The following is an 18,663-nucleotide window of genomic DNA, read 5'->3' on the forward strand; positions in this document are numbered from 1 at the left end:
ATAAAGCTGCTGTGGCGGACGGAAACGTTCGTACATACTACATACTATAGAAACACAGAGCTTTAACAATGAGAGCTCTGAGGACGACAAAGCAACGGTAAATCCCAACAGGCATAAACTCAGGCTTACTTGAGGTCTTGGAGGAGGTCCTTAGCGTTGAGCATGGTGATGAGAGAGGTGGTGGCAGCGGGGATGATGACGATGGGGGTCCGGGACCCTGCAGGGTTAGGAAGGAATTTAAAACCACGTACCACGGTAAAGGACACACACACACACACACACACACACACACACACTTGTGTAAAACGAGTAAGACGCACCAGGGCTCGAAATTAACTTTTTTACTTGGTAGCACTGGTGCTCCCAATTTCAAAATGAAGGAGCACCAGAAAAAAATTAGGAGCACCCACCAAAATCTAAGGAGCACTAATATGTAATCGATTTTTTACATTCATAAAAACAATAATATAACGTGTGGTTTACAAATAACATAAAATGACTAAAGTATAAAAATACATGCCAGAATTTAAAATGTAGTGTCCAGACTTTCTGTCCCTCATCCATCCATCTCTTCAAAGAGGCCGAGGCATCAAACATCTCCAGTTGAGGACCCTCGATCTAGTCTACACTGATTCCGGCCAGTCACATCACCCGTTTTCTTTTTCTTTGTTTTGTGTTTTTCACCTTCATAGCCTATTTAGATCATATAATTAGAATTTCTAATATAAAATAATTTCTATGTAAAACATGGTATTTATAGCTATGCCTACTCACTATGCCTACCACTTCAGTGCTGGAAAATTACTCTAATGTTATACTTAAGTAAAAGTAGCAATACTGCTGCTATGTAGAAACCAGGTAGAAACACTTACAAGTCTGCTATTCTCTCTCCCTCCCTCTCTCGCATTCCCTACCTCTCTCTCATTCCCTCTCTCTCTCTCTTGCAAGCGCGCGAGCGCACACACACGCACACACACACACACACGCCGGTCCGCCTCCTCCTCTTTTACAAATTACAATCACAGAGTCCGTAGCGTACCGCTCCGGTCTTTTCTGAATCGCTGCCTTGAAATAATGTACTTTCTGACACATAGTGAAGTTGCGAGCCGAGGCGCTCTGGAATGTGAGCGATGCAGCGCTCAACGTTGTCCCGTACCGTTGTGTCAAAGAGTAGTTAACTACACACGTTGGTTTGTTAGCATCAAGTGCTAGTGCAGCTAGCAGACAGGAGTCTGCAGTGGAGTTGGATAGAGCGGCTGCGGCTCAGAGCGCCCGTTTTTCGAGAATTGATCGTTGTAGCCAGGCGCACCACAGTAATTATTTGTAGTAGCACTGGTGCTCCCAAATATATTTTTAGGTCGCAAAGGTTAAAATTCAGGCGCATTTGCGACCAAAATGGTCGCTATTTCGAGCCCTGGGCACAAACGCGGGAAGCGAACGCCATAACCATATAAGGAGTCCCCAAAGCAGCTATACGTCCAAATATGGAGTGTGTTGCATCAATCACAAACAAATCACTCAGCAGTCAGCTCCATATATGGGCACAAAGGGGACACACACGGACACACACACGGACACACAGACAGACAGACATGATCTGCTAGGTCTCATAGTAAGTGCTCACTGCGTTCGCAATCACTGTGTTCACAATCACACACATTTGTGTAAAATCTGCTAAATGAATGCTTACCAACAAATGTGATGACTTATCACATTTGTGATGACAGCTTTGAGTGCCATTTGGTGGACAAAAGTGGTGGTGCTTGGGTGCCGGGTGTTTTCAGGCTATTCCACTATGACTCGCGTCCTGTTTTGGCTTCCATCTCGAATGCTAAAGTATTAGCGAATTAGAAAAAAGCCTGCAAAGGTGCAGCCTAAAACAGAAACTAATGGCTATTGAGAAAAACCACCAGTGCGGGCGGGGCCCTGGCAACCGTGCATAGCAACAGGAGCTATTAAAAAAATGAAACACAGCGAGGCAATGCTATAGCGATATCAAAAGCCTTAAGACGAGCCTTCGTCATCTGTACCCAGCGGCAGGTAGGTATAGGACGGGTATACTCGTCATACGAATCCAACGTGTTAATGGTACCCCAACTTTCAGCAGCTGTCACAAGGGTTGGAACAAATTGAAAGGTGATATTGACACCTTTATTCAACCTTTGTGAAGAAAGTCATTGGTAAGCATTTATTTTGCAGATTAGTCACAAATTTCCCTAAATAAGATTGAAGCTTTACATTTTTGCTTTTCTGAAATATCTGAGACCATTAAGGTTTTATGGAAGGATTTACACGTTAAGCTACAGAACATGTATTCTTTTCCATTCTAATTCCAATACTGGAATCAGTCATGGCGAATGAGAACTTGAATCCATGCAAACAAAAACTAAAGGGCCAGGGGTTAAACAGAAAAGAAAAAGAGGTCACAGTTGTCAATGAGAATTGATAGTTTGCCATAAATCAATGGCCATCTTTGAACAGTAACTATACAGTTCAATCTATAACCACGCCATCCAAACGGGTTAAAACCATGCATACAGTACCTTTCTTCTGATTCGGCGGAGGTCTGGCTTGTGAAACTGGAGACGGAAGAGGAAGAGAAAGAAAAGCATAAATCACACATGTACAACATACATTGTTGAATTGAAATAACCCACCAACTACTGTCACATATTTTCGCTATTGTACGTCCAGACCCGTTACTTTTAATCAAATGGAACAGAATAACCTGTGTTCCAATGGATCTAATGTAGTTCATATTTAGTCATAAGCAATTGTTAATACCTTTCGATTTGTTAAATGTTTAGATTATATAAAACACTTTCCCCTTCTTCCTTCCAAATTTAGCAGATCTACAAGTTCCAGACATCATTTTGGCATGTTGTGAGCTTGTAGAACGGCTATTTAAGATACTTTTGTGTGTCTTGTATGACGAAGTACAAGTAGAACATTAATTTACTGGGGAAAAAAGTAGTAAAAAACTAAAAAAAGAAAATAAATAAAAATGTGTGGGGCCAAACTCGTGACGCCAGGATTAATGTGGTCAAAGTGAAGTGAACAGAGGAACCTACAAAACCTGTCTTACAAAACACATTTGCTTGTTCACTGCTTGCACCCGGTGTAATCATTTTCCTGTGGAGGACATGGAACAGTAATGATTTTATATACGCAGCTTTTTTCCGCTGGAGGCCTCCTGGATTATTAATAACGCAGCACGGAAAAGCAACACCAACACATAAATCAGATAAGAAAGCCATTATTGCAGGTATACCAGGGGGTATGGTGATGATCAGATGAGTAATCCCTTTACAGACATTTTATTGGAGACCCCCTTGAGCTGAAAGCAACAGTATCACAAATGCCAAAATAAACAAAATAACAAACTTTGGAGCACAATATTAGTAATGGGAAATATGTGTGAGGAAAAAAACTAAAATAAAGAATTATAATAAAAATAGTACAAAATATAACTTGGAACAAAAGACTGATTGTGTTCTACTTCTATTTCTGCGGGTAACTTTCCTTTTTCCTTCACTCCTCCAAATTATCTTTTAACCCATTTGGGCGGGAACCCCTTTTGGTGTTAGCATTATGTTATGCTTTAGCTATTGAAAAATAGCAGATCTACAAGCTCATAGCGCGCCACGAGGGGCGTGCTACGAGCTTGTAGGTCTGCTAAATTTTGAAAAATTGAAGAACGACTGACATAGAAACATAGCTTTTTCAGAAAGCTGTCAGGATGTAGAAGAATTTTTTTTAATCTGATCTCAGGTCAGAATGGGTTGAAGCCCCAACACACTGCAAGTATCCGACGCACGGGTTAGCAAAACAAGCTCATTGTTTACAAGGGCTGCTGCAGCCACACTGGAGGCGTCAAAACCTGTCGACGTGTCTCTCAGGGCTATTTCTGGAGCGTCGACGTTGTGGCACAGACCTTCCCAAATGAGATGGAGAAACGCAGAAAGGTTTAACTCTTTTCATGTTTCACGGTTTTGTCAGTGATGCCGTGTCACTTGTCACAGACTTTACATCAACCCTGTTTATCAAGGAAAAAAAACAAACAAACACAGTCTTACATAATTGCGCACACACACACATGCAGACTTCTAAACAAAGCACGGGTGCTGTGTCTTAGGGTCAGTGCTGCAATGGAAGAGGCGAATAAGAGGCGTGATTCATCACAGCACAAAGACTGGGATTGAAGGTTTCCAGCAATGGATAGCTGGAGGATGTGACCTTTCAGGGTTCACCGACTCCGAAAAACAAAATAAAAATACTGAGAAAAAAAACATATCGTTTCTTTTATTATATATATTTTTGACAGCCCTTACCACGTTCTACCTGGTGTACCTATTTGGTCAATTTCTAAACATTTGGATATTTAATGTTTTTCCCCAGGACTAGTATCTTTTGTGGGCTTGTTGATGGGCTCTTTGTCGTACAGTATGATGAAGCATAGTGTCTTTCCCAGCAGCTTCATACCTAAAATACATTCCATCACATCACCTCGCCAAGCGCCCCCGGTGAAAGGTAAAGCGATGGATAGGAAAGTACACAGAATGTTGTTTAGCAGCAAAACCTTTGACATCCTAATAGAAAAAAAGAGGAAAAAATGTAACTAAACCATTTAGTGATTTTAGTGTGTTACTTGTGCTCCGCGAAGCGTTCCGATATGTAAATTCTATATTTTTGCTGCATGGGGAATAGAGGACGACAGATATGCGGCAGTAGCGAGTGTGAGCAGAGGTCACCTGGGAACCGGAATGGACACCAGTGTCAAAGTGTCCCTGAGCCAATATAGTAGAGATTGGTGATTACTTTTGATGCAGTATGGTCTTTCTCTTTTATGTTTAAAAAGGGTCTTAAAAGTCTGTAAATCATCACTTACTGTCATCTGGGGACCCCTAAAAAATCATGTGGGGGAACCTCCTGGGGGTCCTGACCCACAGGTTGAGAACCGGTGCCATAGCACCCACGTTGAGAAACCCTGCTGTGGTGGTACTGAGCTACTGACCTGGACGGGGGACGGGCTGCAGAGCTGGAGTCTGAGCCTTCCTGGCAGACGCTCCCTCCTGCAGAACACACACAAACAAACACACACTTTTAACAGAGTAGCATAAAAAAAAGGCTTACATATCCTTGGGGAGTTGTCTTTTACTGCCGTTCACCGAGTCGTTACTGCAGTGTGTAATAAAATGCAAATAAAAGCAGATCTCAGATATGAAATATGTATGAAGTGGGTGGTGCCTAAAGCGGGCATCTACAGCAATTATTTGCAACCACTTAACTTGTATATCTACAATTTTTTTAATTCCAACTCCCGGAATCCCCGGTTTAAAACAGTGAATTTGCAACTGGACAGTCCACACAAGTGTGAAATGCCTTGCAACTTTTTTTTGCGATTGGACAAGATGAATCACTTCAATGAGCCGGCATGCAGAACTTTTCTCTGCAAATCTTTCGTATGGACTTTAGGTAGCTTAAGGTCCCTATAGGTTATTCAATCTAAATTAACTGTGGGATGTAGCCACAGAAACATTTAACAATTACTGTACACGCCTGAGAAGCAAAAAAAAAAAAAGTATCGTACTGAAATCCAATGATAACTATTTAGGAGGGAAAAAATGCCTCTTTCAGTATCATCTTTAGGATGATAGGCAAGTTAAGGAGAACTAAGAACAGATGTGATGCTCTGTCCAGGGGGAGTTTATTTAATAAGGCAACACACCTCCCTCGTTCCGTATTCATAGAATTCCGCTTATGAAATATGGAGGTTTGCAGTGCTTTACCAATTTGTTGCTCATCCTCCCATTTTCCTACAGGGCACTATTGATTCCCCTTGGGGAAATTAAGTGAGTATGTGTGTGTGTGTGTGTGTGTGTGTGTGTGTGTGTGTGTGTGTGTGTGTGTGTGTGTGTGTGTGTGTGTGTGTGTCTGCATGAGAAAGATGAAGGGGGCAATGCTGAGGGTCACACCCCTGCGGTCTAGTTGTAATCTATCATTCAGTGACATTCCCACAGGCTGGAGCGCAAACTCGCACAGGACCTTTGGAAAATAGCGCAGCCGTGGGCTGACCGGCAGTCCAGCTACCCTCCCCCGGCGACTGCTACTAAGTGCCGATACGGTCAGGAACACGGTGGCGGTGGCAGAGTCAGAGCGGGGCCAAGTGACACAGAGAATGACACTCAAGTGATATAGTGAGTGGTGTTGAGTACGTAGGCCGCTTGATATGAATAAAAAACACTCTTGTATCAGAGCGTGTGGTGCAGGCCAACTCCAGGATACCAGGATTTTAAGCTTCCAAAATGTGTCTATTAATCAAACAGAAAAGATGATGTTTGGGCAGTTTGAGGAATGTCTTTAATGAATGAATGTCAAACTTCATGCTTGAGCAGTCACATTTGCAAATCTTGTCACCACATCTCGATCCCAAGGAAATCGCAATAACACATCTGCCAACTACTCTATTTATACCCAGTCTTTAATTCACTGCTTCTCTCTGCATTTCCTTATAGCAACAGGCCAGAGTTTATCAGCAGACTGATTCACAAGAGTGTGTATACACACACCCCACTGCATAAAGCCCTTCTGGCAACTAACTGCAAAAATATATCGAAACCGATATTTACAACCCGACAGGTCGGAACTAGTAGATTATCAACACATGGTGCTAGTAACAACAGCACGCTCCAGTTGTTACTGTTGTTTCACTGTCGTTTGAATTAATTAATTTGTCATGAGTTGACTCATACACTTGGCTATAGCTGTTCTGTGCACATGTAGGCGCACGTGACGTCATTAATTAAATTGCCGTGGTACAGAAAAAAATAAATCACCATTACACCACTGGTTACAGCTTGCATCAGTGGAAGTAGTATACTTCAAGTTCCAATTTCTCAGTATCAGTTGGTCAGAGTCAGAGGTAATAAACCATGTGAAAAGAGCATTTCTTGTGTGCTGGCACTTTATTCTTTTCCAATTTATCAGTATCACAATGAAAACTAACTTTCAAGTGCTTAACGAAATCATTTGCTTACCCTTCTCTCGTTTTAATATTATCGCTAAATAATCTATCACGTTCTTATTTTGAATGAGAGGCAGTTGAGAAGTCAGAAATGAAGAGTTTAGTATATCCATCAGATCAAAACCACGGAGAGCGCTCTAGATTAGGAGAGACGAGGCATTCTTTCTGCCGCGGTACAAAAAAAAAAAAAAAAATCTCTCGCCTGATATCATTGAAGATGCGCTAGGACGTGTACACATGTCCTTTGAATCCGTCGGTTGGATTCCCTAGGGCGTGTGGACACGTCGGATGGACGGAACCTATTAATGTTGAATTATCAATACAACCTTAGTGTTTAGCCAATAATTAGCTATTTTTCAATTTAGTCTCAGTCAAGTTTCAATCACCGCCGTTTGGAAATGCACACCTATTCAGTGTGCCTATATCTGAACGTACCCTATATTTAGTAAAACCAGGGGGGCAGTCAGACAGATTTTTTGTGAAGCCACTAAGGAAATGAAAGTTCATATAATGGCCTGTTGTGGCGCTATCATTGGGCTCAAAAAAAACCCATAGCCCCATAGAAGTCCATGTATTTGGGCCCAACTTCACCTAGACTGTATTACCTTAATAAACATGGTCATGAATACTTTTCGCTTCCAGTCACTAGTTTAAAGTCTCATTTCTAATGTCATAATATTCTTTTTGGAAAATGATGGCCCCATTTATAAAAAAAAAATGTCCATAAAGTCGCGCATGTTCTGAGGGGCGTGGCTACCGTTACAGTTCATGAACGGGATCCCCCACCCACTCGAGTCAAAATAAAAACCAACGAAGAATAAGGGGGGGAAGTCCCGCCTCGTTGTCTGGGCCAGCCAATGGTCAAACTGGGCTCAAACGGATCTTGAAAGATGGCGACTTACAGTGCAAGGGATTTCAGGCTTCATTTTACGTTCATGTTAGACTCGGGGAACGCTTTGTCCATATTTTTTACAGTCTATGAGTAAAACTCATCCTTTTTAAATTGAGTCACGTTTGTCGACTAAAAGTTGAGTATTTTAGTCCAAGAAACTTTAAATGTATTTCATTTTCAGTTTTAGTCAACAAAAACTTTTTAGTTTAACCATATTTTCAGCCCTGACTAGCCACCACAGTATGATTTTTAGTATGCGGCCGCAAATAGGCCCAATAAAGGCAAATATCACACACCCACGCATTCACGCAAACTCCCCTAACTAAATCAACCTAGAACCCTGGTATAGAACCAATACCACACTGATCCCAGCAAGACACTTGGTTATATAACCAATGTCCAATTCAACCACCTGAACCCAGTACAGTAACCTCACTAAAAACGCCGGGACTATGCTCCACACGTCCCAAACTCTCTGTTCTGGCTCCAAAACTATGGAATGTACTTCCCATTACAATCAAAACTGCATCCTCACCCCAATCTTCCGAAAACCCACCTTTTCAGACTCCATCACGGCCTGTAGCACTTGCCCTAGCCCCTTAGATAGCACTTTATGTAGACTTAGATAGCATTTTATACAGAATTATAGCATGCTATGTAGACCGCACTAGAATTGCATTTCATGTAGTCATAGCAATTTATAGTATATATGTATAGTATATACGTATAGCTTTTATGTATAGTTTCATTATATAGATATTCCACTGTTACGTTCTTAGCTTACACATCTTTCATGATAACTACTTTATGTATGTGATGTATTGCCATGCTTTTGTTCTTGCTTAATGTAAGTTGCTCTAGATTAAGAGAGTCTGCTAAATGCCTAAATTGTAAATTGTACAACAAGACAACACCTATAGAACCAATGTCCAGTTCAACCACCTGAACCCTGATAAGTCTAAATTCATGCTGAATCCAAATCTACGGCCAGATGTGTTGATATTATGTTCCTAATAAAGGTAGCAAGAAGTTAATTATAAGCATTAGTTAGGAAAAGGGGGGAGTTGCTCCCCACAGCTGCTTAGTCCTGCCTACAGGATGACAAGGAGGAGGACTTCATCTTCATCATACAAAAAGGTTTGGTCAGCCAGCCCTCTCTCTCTCTCGAACGTATTGGACACCTCCTCCACAGCTCTCTCAACCCGCTCTGAACACACCACCTTTCCACACGGAGGATGGGGAAGTTAGACACATGTCCCTTCCACCTCCGCCGGCAACAGCCCGACAGCTGTCTCTCTCCAAGGACGGGTGACAAGGACACAAGCACTCCAAGACAGCAGCCGCAGCAAGCATTGCATCATTTCATGTGGGTGGCAACTCTTTAGTTTGAGAGTGTAGATTAGCCATTTAGAATCATTGATCTTTCGCTTTCCTTTACTATTTTATTATATTGTCTCTTCTCAGATTACTGGCCATTTAATTTTCCTCATCTGACCTTAAAAGGGAATGCCACTCATTTTTAAAATGTTACTGTGTCATTAATATACCTTAGAGTTGTGTGGAAATAATAAAAATGTCTCCCCATTCTGTGTTGCCTAGAACTGGAGGTCTGAAAAACATCAGTAACATTAAGAAGTACATCTTTGTGATGTACTTCATAATGTTACCGATGTTTTTCAGACTGGCAACACAGAATGGAGAGACATTTTTATTATTTCCACACAACTCTAAGGTATATTAATGACATAGTAAAATGTTGAAAATTAGTGGTACATACCAAGAGAATCCTGACACCATTATGATGGTGTCGCGTCACATCCAAGGACACAGGGGTTAAAGTGGTCAACACTATTGTTTTTTCATTGTAGATTCATTATTATGCAGTATGTAAAACACAAGTGGTTATAGTATAAAACAAACGAAAGAAACGAATCAGAAATAAATTCTTCTGCAAATTGGTTTATAAATACAGCGAGGCACCATGGTAAGGATGAAATAATTGGGGGGGGGCATGCCATATCTCCCACCTCCTATCAATTGTGAAATACTGCTGGAAAGGCAGATATTACACAATGGTGAAAACAATATCTTGAACGGTGACCACTGACTACACACAGGGGAGAATTTATCAAGCCTGAGGTTTGGAACCGCTCCAAATGGGTGCCGGGGGAGCCGATAGCGCTGCTCCAGCATAATGGCCCCTGTGGAGGTGTCGATGAGGAGACCATCGCACCCAATCCCCCCGCCCGACACCCCTCGCACTTTTCACCACACGCAAAGTGGAGATATCCTCTTGTTCCTCTTACTGAGGGGTGGGAGTGAATACAAATAGGTCATGAGCCCAACCCCCGCTCGCCTCCGCTTCCCACAAAGCAGGCGGAAACAGTAGCAACAGCAGCTCGTAAGCGGTAGAGATGCTGTGATGTGTCGGTGGTGGATTGAGGGGGGCGGGGGGGGGGGTAGAGTGTACCATCACTGAGGCAGAGGCAGGAGCTGTCTGTCAGAACCCAGACGCACAGCGTTAGCTCTCAACAACCACCCCACCTCCCCCCACAGCTGTCTTAAGCCTCTCACCAGCCGCTCACCTCCGGAATACAGGCGACAACACACACACACTGCGCGTGCCCGATAGCAGGCAAATCCATCAAAATCGTAGGGAGGGAGAGAGTGCGAGGAGGGGTGGAGGAAGGGAGATACGAGAGGGGAAAAAAACGACATGACAGAAAAAATTTAATACGAGCAAGGAAGCACATAGGAAGAGGAGGAAGGAAAAGCAAGAGCAAACGAGAAGGCTGTGGGTGCAGGCAGCACAGGAGGATGAGCAGCAGCAGAGACAGAGGGTGGCTGCTACAACGCACACACGCACATACACCCAGCCGCTACGTTCATCTGCCCTGCCTCGGTGCACGAGGCAACAACCACAGCACAGCCAGAGGACCCCGGACGCCCTGGGCTCTGTGAGCGAGTCGAGATCAGCACACCGCCTTGCCCACTCTTTTCCTGGAGAGGTGGCAGCCAACAGCACAAGCTAGCATCAAAACTCTGCAAGCACAGCCTCCAGGGACGATGCACCGCGGCAGAGCAAGAAATTGCAACACCAGAGCTCTCAGACACATGCATGGCCACGCACATATGCGCTTGCATTTTGGTAGGGAGCTGTGCGTGTCAGGAAGAGGACCCGGCAAAGAAGAAAAACATGTTCCGTTTGAATGATAATGATGAGCTGGTTGGCTGAGCAGACGGGGACTTAGTCATTCTAGAGGAATAAAAGGATGAGGACTTGGGTTATCTAGCCCATACATGTCAGTGAAGCAATAGCGGATCCACAACATCGAGGCACAACACGCGACCGGCTATGATTCACCAAGTCCGAGGACAATTGGGAAAGAGGAACTGTGATTCAAGCTGAAACAGGCGTGTGTGTGTGTACGTGTGTGTAGTGCATGCTACAAACGTCCGTTTCGGGTCTGTGGTGGTGGGCGACCCGATACCAAGGTATGTAAGAGAGACAGTTCCAAATCTGAAGGCCTTTTTTCCTCTCACGCTTGCATGCCAAGTGCGTGTACGTTCACATGGCTGGGAAAGGAAATGCTCCTTTTCATTTCAGTTGACGCGTCCATGAGAGCCGAACATAAGTCTTTTCAGTGCTTCTGTGAGCTCTCACAAACAGTTCTTTGTCTCTGGGGGTCCTTTAAGAGGGTTGTGTGTAATTCAGTAGAATGTGAGAGGACACACATCACTCCAGGGGGGCTTAGTGGCCCACAAACAGAACATAGGCTGACCATTCTACAGACATTTCTTATCAAGATTCTGCACTTTTGGGAAGCATAGTGGAGAAGTGCATTCAGCATAAAGCAGTGTTTTACTGTGTTTAGGCAAGTTAGATTTAAGAGTTTTTAATGCCACTCAGAATTACATTTAACTACTTGAATCCTCGCATCACTCATCTGGGGGGAGAGACATTTGGGAAAGACTGCTGATTAACAAGCTCACAACGTGTTGCAATGAGATGCGTTGCTAGCTTGTAAATAGGCTATTTTCAAAGAGATTTAGTGTAATAGAACAGCTGTCGTTCAAAGATTTGAACTACATTTTAAGTGGTTTAAGTGGATAAGAGTAAGACCAATTTATCACTTACAAAAAAGCACAAATAAAACACAAGCTAAATAAACCCTAAATCCTGTTTTTCTATCCGTCAGTCATGTTTCTCATCTGGCATTTTTACAGTCTTACAAGTCTTTTTAAGGCCTTTTTAATGAATTTAAGTTGAACTTTTTAAAGGGGCCACATAAACTCCGATAATACATAAGAGGAAGGGAGGAACATCTTTGAGGGTGGAGACGTTTCTTAGAATCTAGCAGACAATGTTTTACACAGAATTATTGTACTGCACAATAATTTGTGACTTATTTCAAGATCAGAATAAAGTGTTTGCTTTCAAGACAAAAACAAAAAGTTTACAGATATTATAATTATGTACAGTATTATTGGATACGATCAACGTATTTGCATCTATGAGGTTAAATACTTGAGAATGGTTTGAATGAAAACCCAAATCATACCATATTCTCAACATGACAGAAGAATCAAGTTTGCTTCATTTGCATTTAGGAATACTTTACTACTTTACAACGTTAGTTTACTTAGGGCTATTTAGGGTTAAGTAAGTTATTTCATCACATATTCATAAGGAGGAAGTAACACAATCACATTTAGCTTCATTTAACTCATTGATCCAATGGGAAGGATATTACTAGAAGTTTTGCATCGTAGATGGCTATACTGATTTTCTTTTCCTTTTTCAGAAGGCCGAAATTCATACAGCACATCAGAGTTCATTCACAATGCTGGACCAGACATCAGGTTAAGGTACGGGCTGTTTCTCAGGTCATTTACTGAATGTTGTAGGCTTCAGCAGTGTCTACAGTGCTACTAGCATGGTGGAAATGTGGTGCCATCTTGTGAATGTCAAGGTCAGTCCATTTCAAAATCAACCAAACCAATAAATATTAAAGGGAAAAGTAGCCGTTCTACAGAACCAACAACATCACAGGAATAAATAAATACTATAGCATCGTTTCCCAAACAGTGGGTCGGGACCCATTTGCGAGTCACGACTCACGACTCGAGTAAAAAACCCATTATCTTAAAATGGGGGAAAAAAAATTAATACATTTTAAAACAAACAAAAAGCAATATAGATGAAAATAATAATAATAATTAGAAAGTAGTACAAAATGGCCAATCTACAAGCTTGTAGATCTAGTTTCACTAGTTAGGGTCCCGGACAAACGTCTAAGCTCTCTTTTGGTTCTTAACCTGAAAGGTTTGGGAACCACTGAAATAGACTAGTGATTACAGCAGTAGATGCTCTTAGCTTCAATCATTGCTTATTCAATATTTGTTCCAAAATTAGAATATTGGACACATTTAAGATTTTACTCTTTCAGTAGTCCCATTTCACTAACTAAACTAATAACAGAAATTCCATCCGACACCTGACGGCTCATTTAAAAGCACATTCTGACAAGTGTGACAACCACTCAGCAGGTGAAGCAATTCCTTCGAGAATTCAGACATGGACTACTCCAGTCAGCTCTACATCACTCAGGTACAATGTGCTGTCGATTACTACGTGGATAAGTGACAAGAGCTGAATTAATCTGAAACCATCAACGCTCGAGACACTATGGAGAGATAGACAATAGGACGTAGATGTAAAGTGGGGCCAGGCCATTTACAGCTATAAACACATTTTTTATTGATATTTCACGGGTAGCCAATGCAATTGGGCTAGAACAGGTGTACAGTAATATGCTCATGTTTATTTGTCAAATCGAGAAGCAATGACTATTTCCAGATCCTTACACGTCAAGACCGGCTTTACTTTGCTAACAATCTCTAAGCTGATAAACACTGCCCCTCAACACATTGCAAACTTGTTTGTAAAAGGTCAAGGAGCTGTCCATATGGACACGTAGGTTCCTCACTGAAATGTGCACATGAGCAGACAGGGGCCAAGAGCGTTAGGGCAGTGAGGGAATGGGTCTGGCCTTTGAATTGCCTACTTGTAGTACTGTCATGTTTTCACTGTCATGCCTTTTATAGTATGCCCTCTCCTTTTCTCCCATTAGGACCACATTCCTGGAGATTGGCCTTGGAGCAAATCAATATGAGCCATTAACGGTTCCAGGTGAAACGCGGAGAACACAGACTTCAAGAGCCCCTTGGGAGAACTACCGTCACATATTCTCCACAGTTTCTGCATCTATGAGAAGCTGCTTGCAACTTCCCTGACCAACTCGACTGTGGTCCAAGTGGATTCAAGATCACGCACAGCCGCTGGACGCCATGCAGTGGAGGAGACGCCACTGCTGTACACACATCGCTGGGCTCCTGTATCTCCTCTCGCTCCTGGGGGTCGTGGTCTTTCTGGTCCATCGGGACTGGTTGCCTGGCCTCGCGGGGTCGCCGTGGTGGCGAGAGCATCCCGTGGACCATGGAGGCAGCGGGCCACACTCCAAGGCAAAAGGAAACCAGAGCCACCAGCAGCCCCTGTGGCGGTTTGTGATCATTCCACAGCCGACCATCAACATGGATGGCAACAATGCCAGCTCCCGGCAAGATGCCGATGACGACTCCTCTCCTCGGGGGGAGGCAGGTCTGGAGAACTCTCTGGCAGCCAATGCCAGCCAAAGTGAAGAGGGTGGCCCAAGTGGCGTGCTATCGCCCGGGCCGTACCCCTATATCATTAACGAGGCAAACAAATGCCCAGAGGGAAAACCACCACCATTCCTGGTGCTGCTGATAGCCACCGAGGCTCGTCAAGTAGAGGCGCGGGATGCCATACGGCAGACGTGGGGAAATGGGAGCCTTGCTCCAGGCCTAGGATTCATCCGGCTGTTTCTGCTGGGGGCGAATGAAGGAGAGCTGGGGCACCTACAGCAGAGGACCTTGGAGTCTGAGAGCCTGAGGCACCACGACATCCTTCAGCAGGATTTCTTGGATACCTACAACAACCTGACTATAAAGACACTGATGGGGATGAACTGGGTGGCCATGCATTGTCCAAGGGCCAGCTATGTAATGAAAACCGACAGTGACATGTTTGTCAACACCGATTACCTCATCCACAAGCTGCTCAGACCCGAACTGAATCCCAAGAAGAACTACTTCACGGGAAATAATATGAGGGGCTACGCACCGAACCGAAACAAAAACAGCAAGTGGTACATGCCCCCGGAACAGTACCCAAGCGAGAAGTACCCCACTTTTTGCTCCGGGACAGGTTACGTGTTTTCCGGAGACCTGGCGGCGAAAATCTATCGAGCCTCTCTGAGAATTCGCCGCCTGCATTTGGAGGACGTGTACGTGGGGATCTGCCTGGCCAAGCTACGGATAGAGCCCACGCCGCCACCCAACGAGTTCCTGTTCAACCACTGGCGAGTTTCCTACTCCAGCTGCAAGTACAGCCACCTGATCACGTCCCACGGGTTTCATCCCAGTGAGCTGCTCAAGTACTGGCACCACCTGCAGAGCAACAAGCACAGCGCCTGCATCAGCACCAACAAGGACAGGCAGGGAAGACCTCACCAGAGCAGGCTCAATGCTCAGAGAGCACCCATTACTGCCAGGTTGGGATAGCACTAGACATGAAAATCACTGTATGAAACTCACAATATACTGTACATGTTGTTTTCGGATATATTGCAGATTGATATTTGTACACTTAATTTTCTGAGTTTGGCATCAAGGTCCCAGATTCAAGCTTTAGGTGAAAAAGAAAAGCAAAAAAAAAAAAAAAAGCAAATCATTACATGTTGCAGCTATGTCAGTTTTCTATGAATCCCTCTTCATGTATGTTGTTAACACCAAACAAAATGGATGTGTAATGAAAGACAATTGTTAACATGTTCTGTATTTTCCAGATTCTGTACGAACCAGCTTTTTACAAACCAGCACAAAAGGCTTGCACAAAATATTTACACCCACTGTTTTATACCTGGTTGCCAACTTGTGATGTGACAAAAATAATATGAAGTTAAGTTGTTTATCAAAGCCTGCACTGAGCCATGAGAGTTCATATACACTAGGAAAGAGTCAAGTAGTAAGAAACAAAGATGTACCATTGGGTACCAACTACCAAGGGCCCGTTTCAAGATTTAGAAAAGGAGAAAAGAAAATCAGTCAAATTTTCTATAAACCTTTTTTATGTATTGTGGAAATGCCAAAAAATGAATGTCGTAGAATGAAAGCAGGTTTATAATGTGTCATTCCACAGATTCTGCACAAACCAGCTTTTTACAAACCAGCACAAAAAGCTTGCACAAAATAATTTCACCCATTGTTTTAAACTTGTGATGTGTCAATAATCTGAAGTTGTAAATTGTTTATCAAAGCTTGCATTGAGCCTTCAGAGTTTATATGTATACAGGACAAGATTTCAAACGTAAGAAACGAACTAGAAAGCTATGGTACGGTTTACAGAAGCTATTGTCAGTGCCAAATAAACAGTGAAATATCAAATGGCCAACGTCACTGAAGTGTTCTTTCAAGAGTGGAAGCGTTCAGATAGGAAGTTCAAATCACAAAATCGATGAAACTGGTAGTGAAAAATGGAGGGGAACGCATTGAGGGGCACCTCAGCTTTCACAACTGCTCGATAGAAGGCCATGGTATTGGAGACGGAGCATTCTGTGGGCTGTTAGCAGTAGCCTGTTAGCAGCAGCCAAAGTGCACCAGATGTTAGACATTCATGTTATCATCTGGCCACTGCGAGCTAAATCAAACAGTTGCTGCTAGCTTAGTAGCCAACGTTGACATGAGCCCTGTTGAATAGATTAGAAGCACCTCCTTAATACAACAGATAGTACTAGACATATTGTTAACAGAGCAGAATAGAAATGAAACACTGGTTTATTTACTTCACTGAAACTACGTCCTATGAGTCTTTCAACAGCTACATTTATTTTGCTTCTGCATCTGTTTGAAAGGCGCCTGTGTACTGTGCACACCAATGGGGAGGTACGCAAACAGCTCAAATTCAGAAAGAAGTGCACAAAGGTGAAGGCTGTAACTGGAATCCTCATAATATGCAGTACAAAGAACAGATCAGAGCCCCACTTCCCCATAACTATATCCCAGATCAGAGCCCCAATTCCCCATAACTATAACCCAGATCAGAGCCCCACTTCCCCATAACTAAAACCCAGATGCAGCAGCAAATATATTGACTTTTCTGTGGTTGACAATGATGGATTTAGGTGGTGAGTAAATTTCAAATTCAATTGTGGCCGCAACAGTGCTACCAGCTCTACCAAGAGACAAATACTAAAGAGTAGAGCCTCAAATAGCAGAGTGTATCGACTGTATTGACTACAGATGAGTAGACTCTACGAGCAGTCACAGCTCAAATTATGACACCAGAATCAGAAATTAAAAGTTTTGTCTTAAAGACACGGCATCTTTTCACTCAACACACTGGACTCAATCATCACACCATAACTCTTGTTCCAGACAAAACATGGATGTGAGAGGCTGAGGTGTCCCCATACCATACATAAAGTGCTTTGCACGCACTTTAAACCTTGAGTTGCAAGTGACTTTGAGGTAAACTGCGTCAGTCGTCTGCTCGATCGAGAGACGTTTAGCAGCATTTTTTCCACCAACTGCGTTCCAACTGCCACAGCTGTGCTGGCCTCCAAACAATGTTAAATCTTCTTGTACATAAACCGATAATGGATGTAGCCACACGATTGTACAGCTTGCTCGACATGATTGAACATGCCTCGGAGAGACAAGCTGCCGCTGCAGCACTACCATGCGATGATCGGCGCAACACACACGAGATGGGACACTAGTCTGGACACTGCCAATATCAGACGCAGAGGACATCGTAAACTTCTAATATCACTGGAAAAAATACAAAATAACCACTGTGGTGTGTGAAAAGTCCCGGCCCACAGTCTCTCTCATTATTCCCCTCGAACATATCGTCTCTCTGGGGTGGACACAATACTTTTGTGAATACTTTTGTAGTATGATTAAGTAGGGCATTAATTCATGAAAAAACACAAAAAGTTAAAATATGGAGATAAGAGGTTTTTGGCTCGACAGCAATGCCATGCTACAACAGAGCACGGCAAGGTTACACACTCTTACAATTCATATTCAGGGCTTGACACTAACGGTTGCCCGATTGCCCGGGGCAAGTAAAAAAAAAAAACGTCGGGCAGGTGAAGGTTGCTACCGGGTAGGTGTGCATTTTGAGTGGGGATACAGCCGTCTTTACTTCACTATAAAAACAACACGAGATATCCGTCTTGAATGTGATCAGAGCGCAGCGCGTCTCCCCCTCTCTTTATCAATCTCTCTCGTCTCTCCCAACACACACACACACACCTCCAAGTGGCTGCGACATGCGCTCCGCGAAAACAGCTGATCTGCGAGCTCATCAATAGGTTGCAAAATGAGCCATGAGTTTTTTCAAGCCACCAAAAAAATTATGGTATTTGAGAGCACCTGTACGACTGTCCATATTTTTTGTGGCATGACCAAAAATGCTTCCCAATGTCTCTGTGAGCTTGCTGGCAGGCAGCTAAGACAGTGTAGCTTGCTCGTTAGCCGTCACTCGTTAATGTGTTCCACCTGTGTACTCTCAGAAGCGCATTGAAGTGGGCAAAATCAGAACCTCTGTGACTGTTTTGCTTAAAGGGTAAGACCACTTTTTGAGAGTATCCTTTCAAAT

General features: G+C 43.2%; 2 protein-coding genes across 2 annotated transcripts in view; one reads left to right on the forward strand and one right to left on the reverse strand.

Annotated features, from left to right (window-relative positions):
• Positions 1 to 18,663, reverse strand: part of cdc73 (cell division cycle 73, Paf1/RNA polymerase II complex component, homolog) — a 51,014-nt gene that overhangs the window by 14,568 nt on the left and 17,783 nt on the right. Inside the window, exons 11-13 of the mRNA XM_080779315.1 lie at positions 5,015 to 5,072; positions 2,544 to 2,579; positions 130 to 217 (exon numbers count right to left, since the gene is read on the reverse strand). Of these exons, the coding sequence (XP_080635441.1) occupies positions 130 to 217; positions 2,544 to 2,579; positions 5,015 to 5,072 (182 nt within the window). The remainder of the gene's footprint in view (positions 1 to 129; positions 218 to 2,543; positions 2,580 to 5,014; positions 5,073 to 18,663) is intronic.
• On the forward strand, positions 11,280 to 15,571 carry LOC308325117 (beta-1,3-galactosyltransferase 2-like). The gene is made up of 3 exons (XM_080777522.1): positions 11,280 to 11,411; positions 12,722 to 12,785; positions 14,051 to 15,571. Exon 3 carries the CDS (start codon positions 14,268 to 14,270, stop codon positions 15,558 to 15,560), a length of 1,293 nt encoding a protein of 430 aa, XP_080633648.1. The 5' UTR covers positions 11,280 to 11,411; positions 12,722 to 12,785; positions 14,051 to 14,267; the 3' UTR covers positions 15,561 to 15,571.

The sequence above is a fragment of the Protomyctophum bolini genome, assembly GCF_963924005.1.
Source record: "Protomyctophum bolini genome assembly, chromosome: 12".
In the NCBI taxonomy this organism is placed as follows: domain Eukaryota; kingdom Metazoa; phylum Chordata; class Actinopteri; order Myctophiformes; family Myctophidae; genus Protomyctophum; species Protomyctophum bolini.

Excerpts from the sequence above, each read along its gene's own strand:
- LOC308325117 (XM_080777522.1), top strand. The coding sequence starts at position 14,268 with ATGCAGTGGAGGAGACGCCACTGCTGTACACACATCGCTGGGCTCCTG.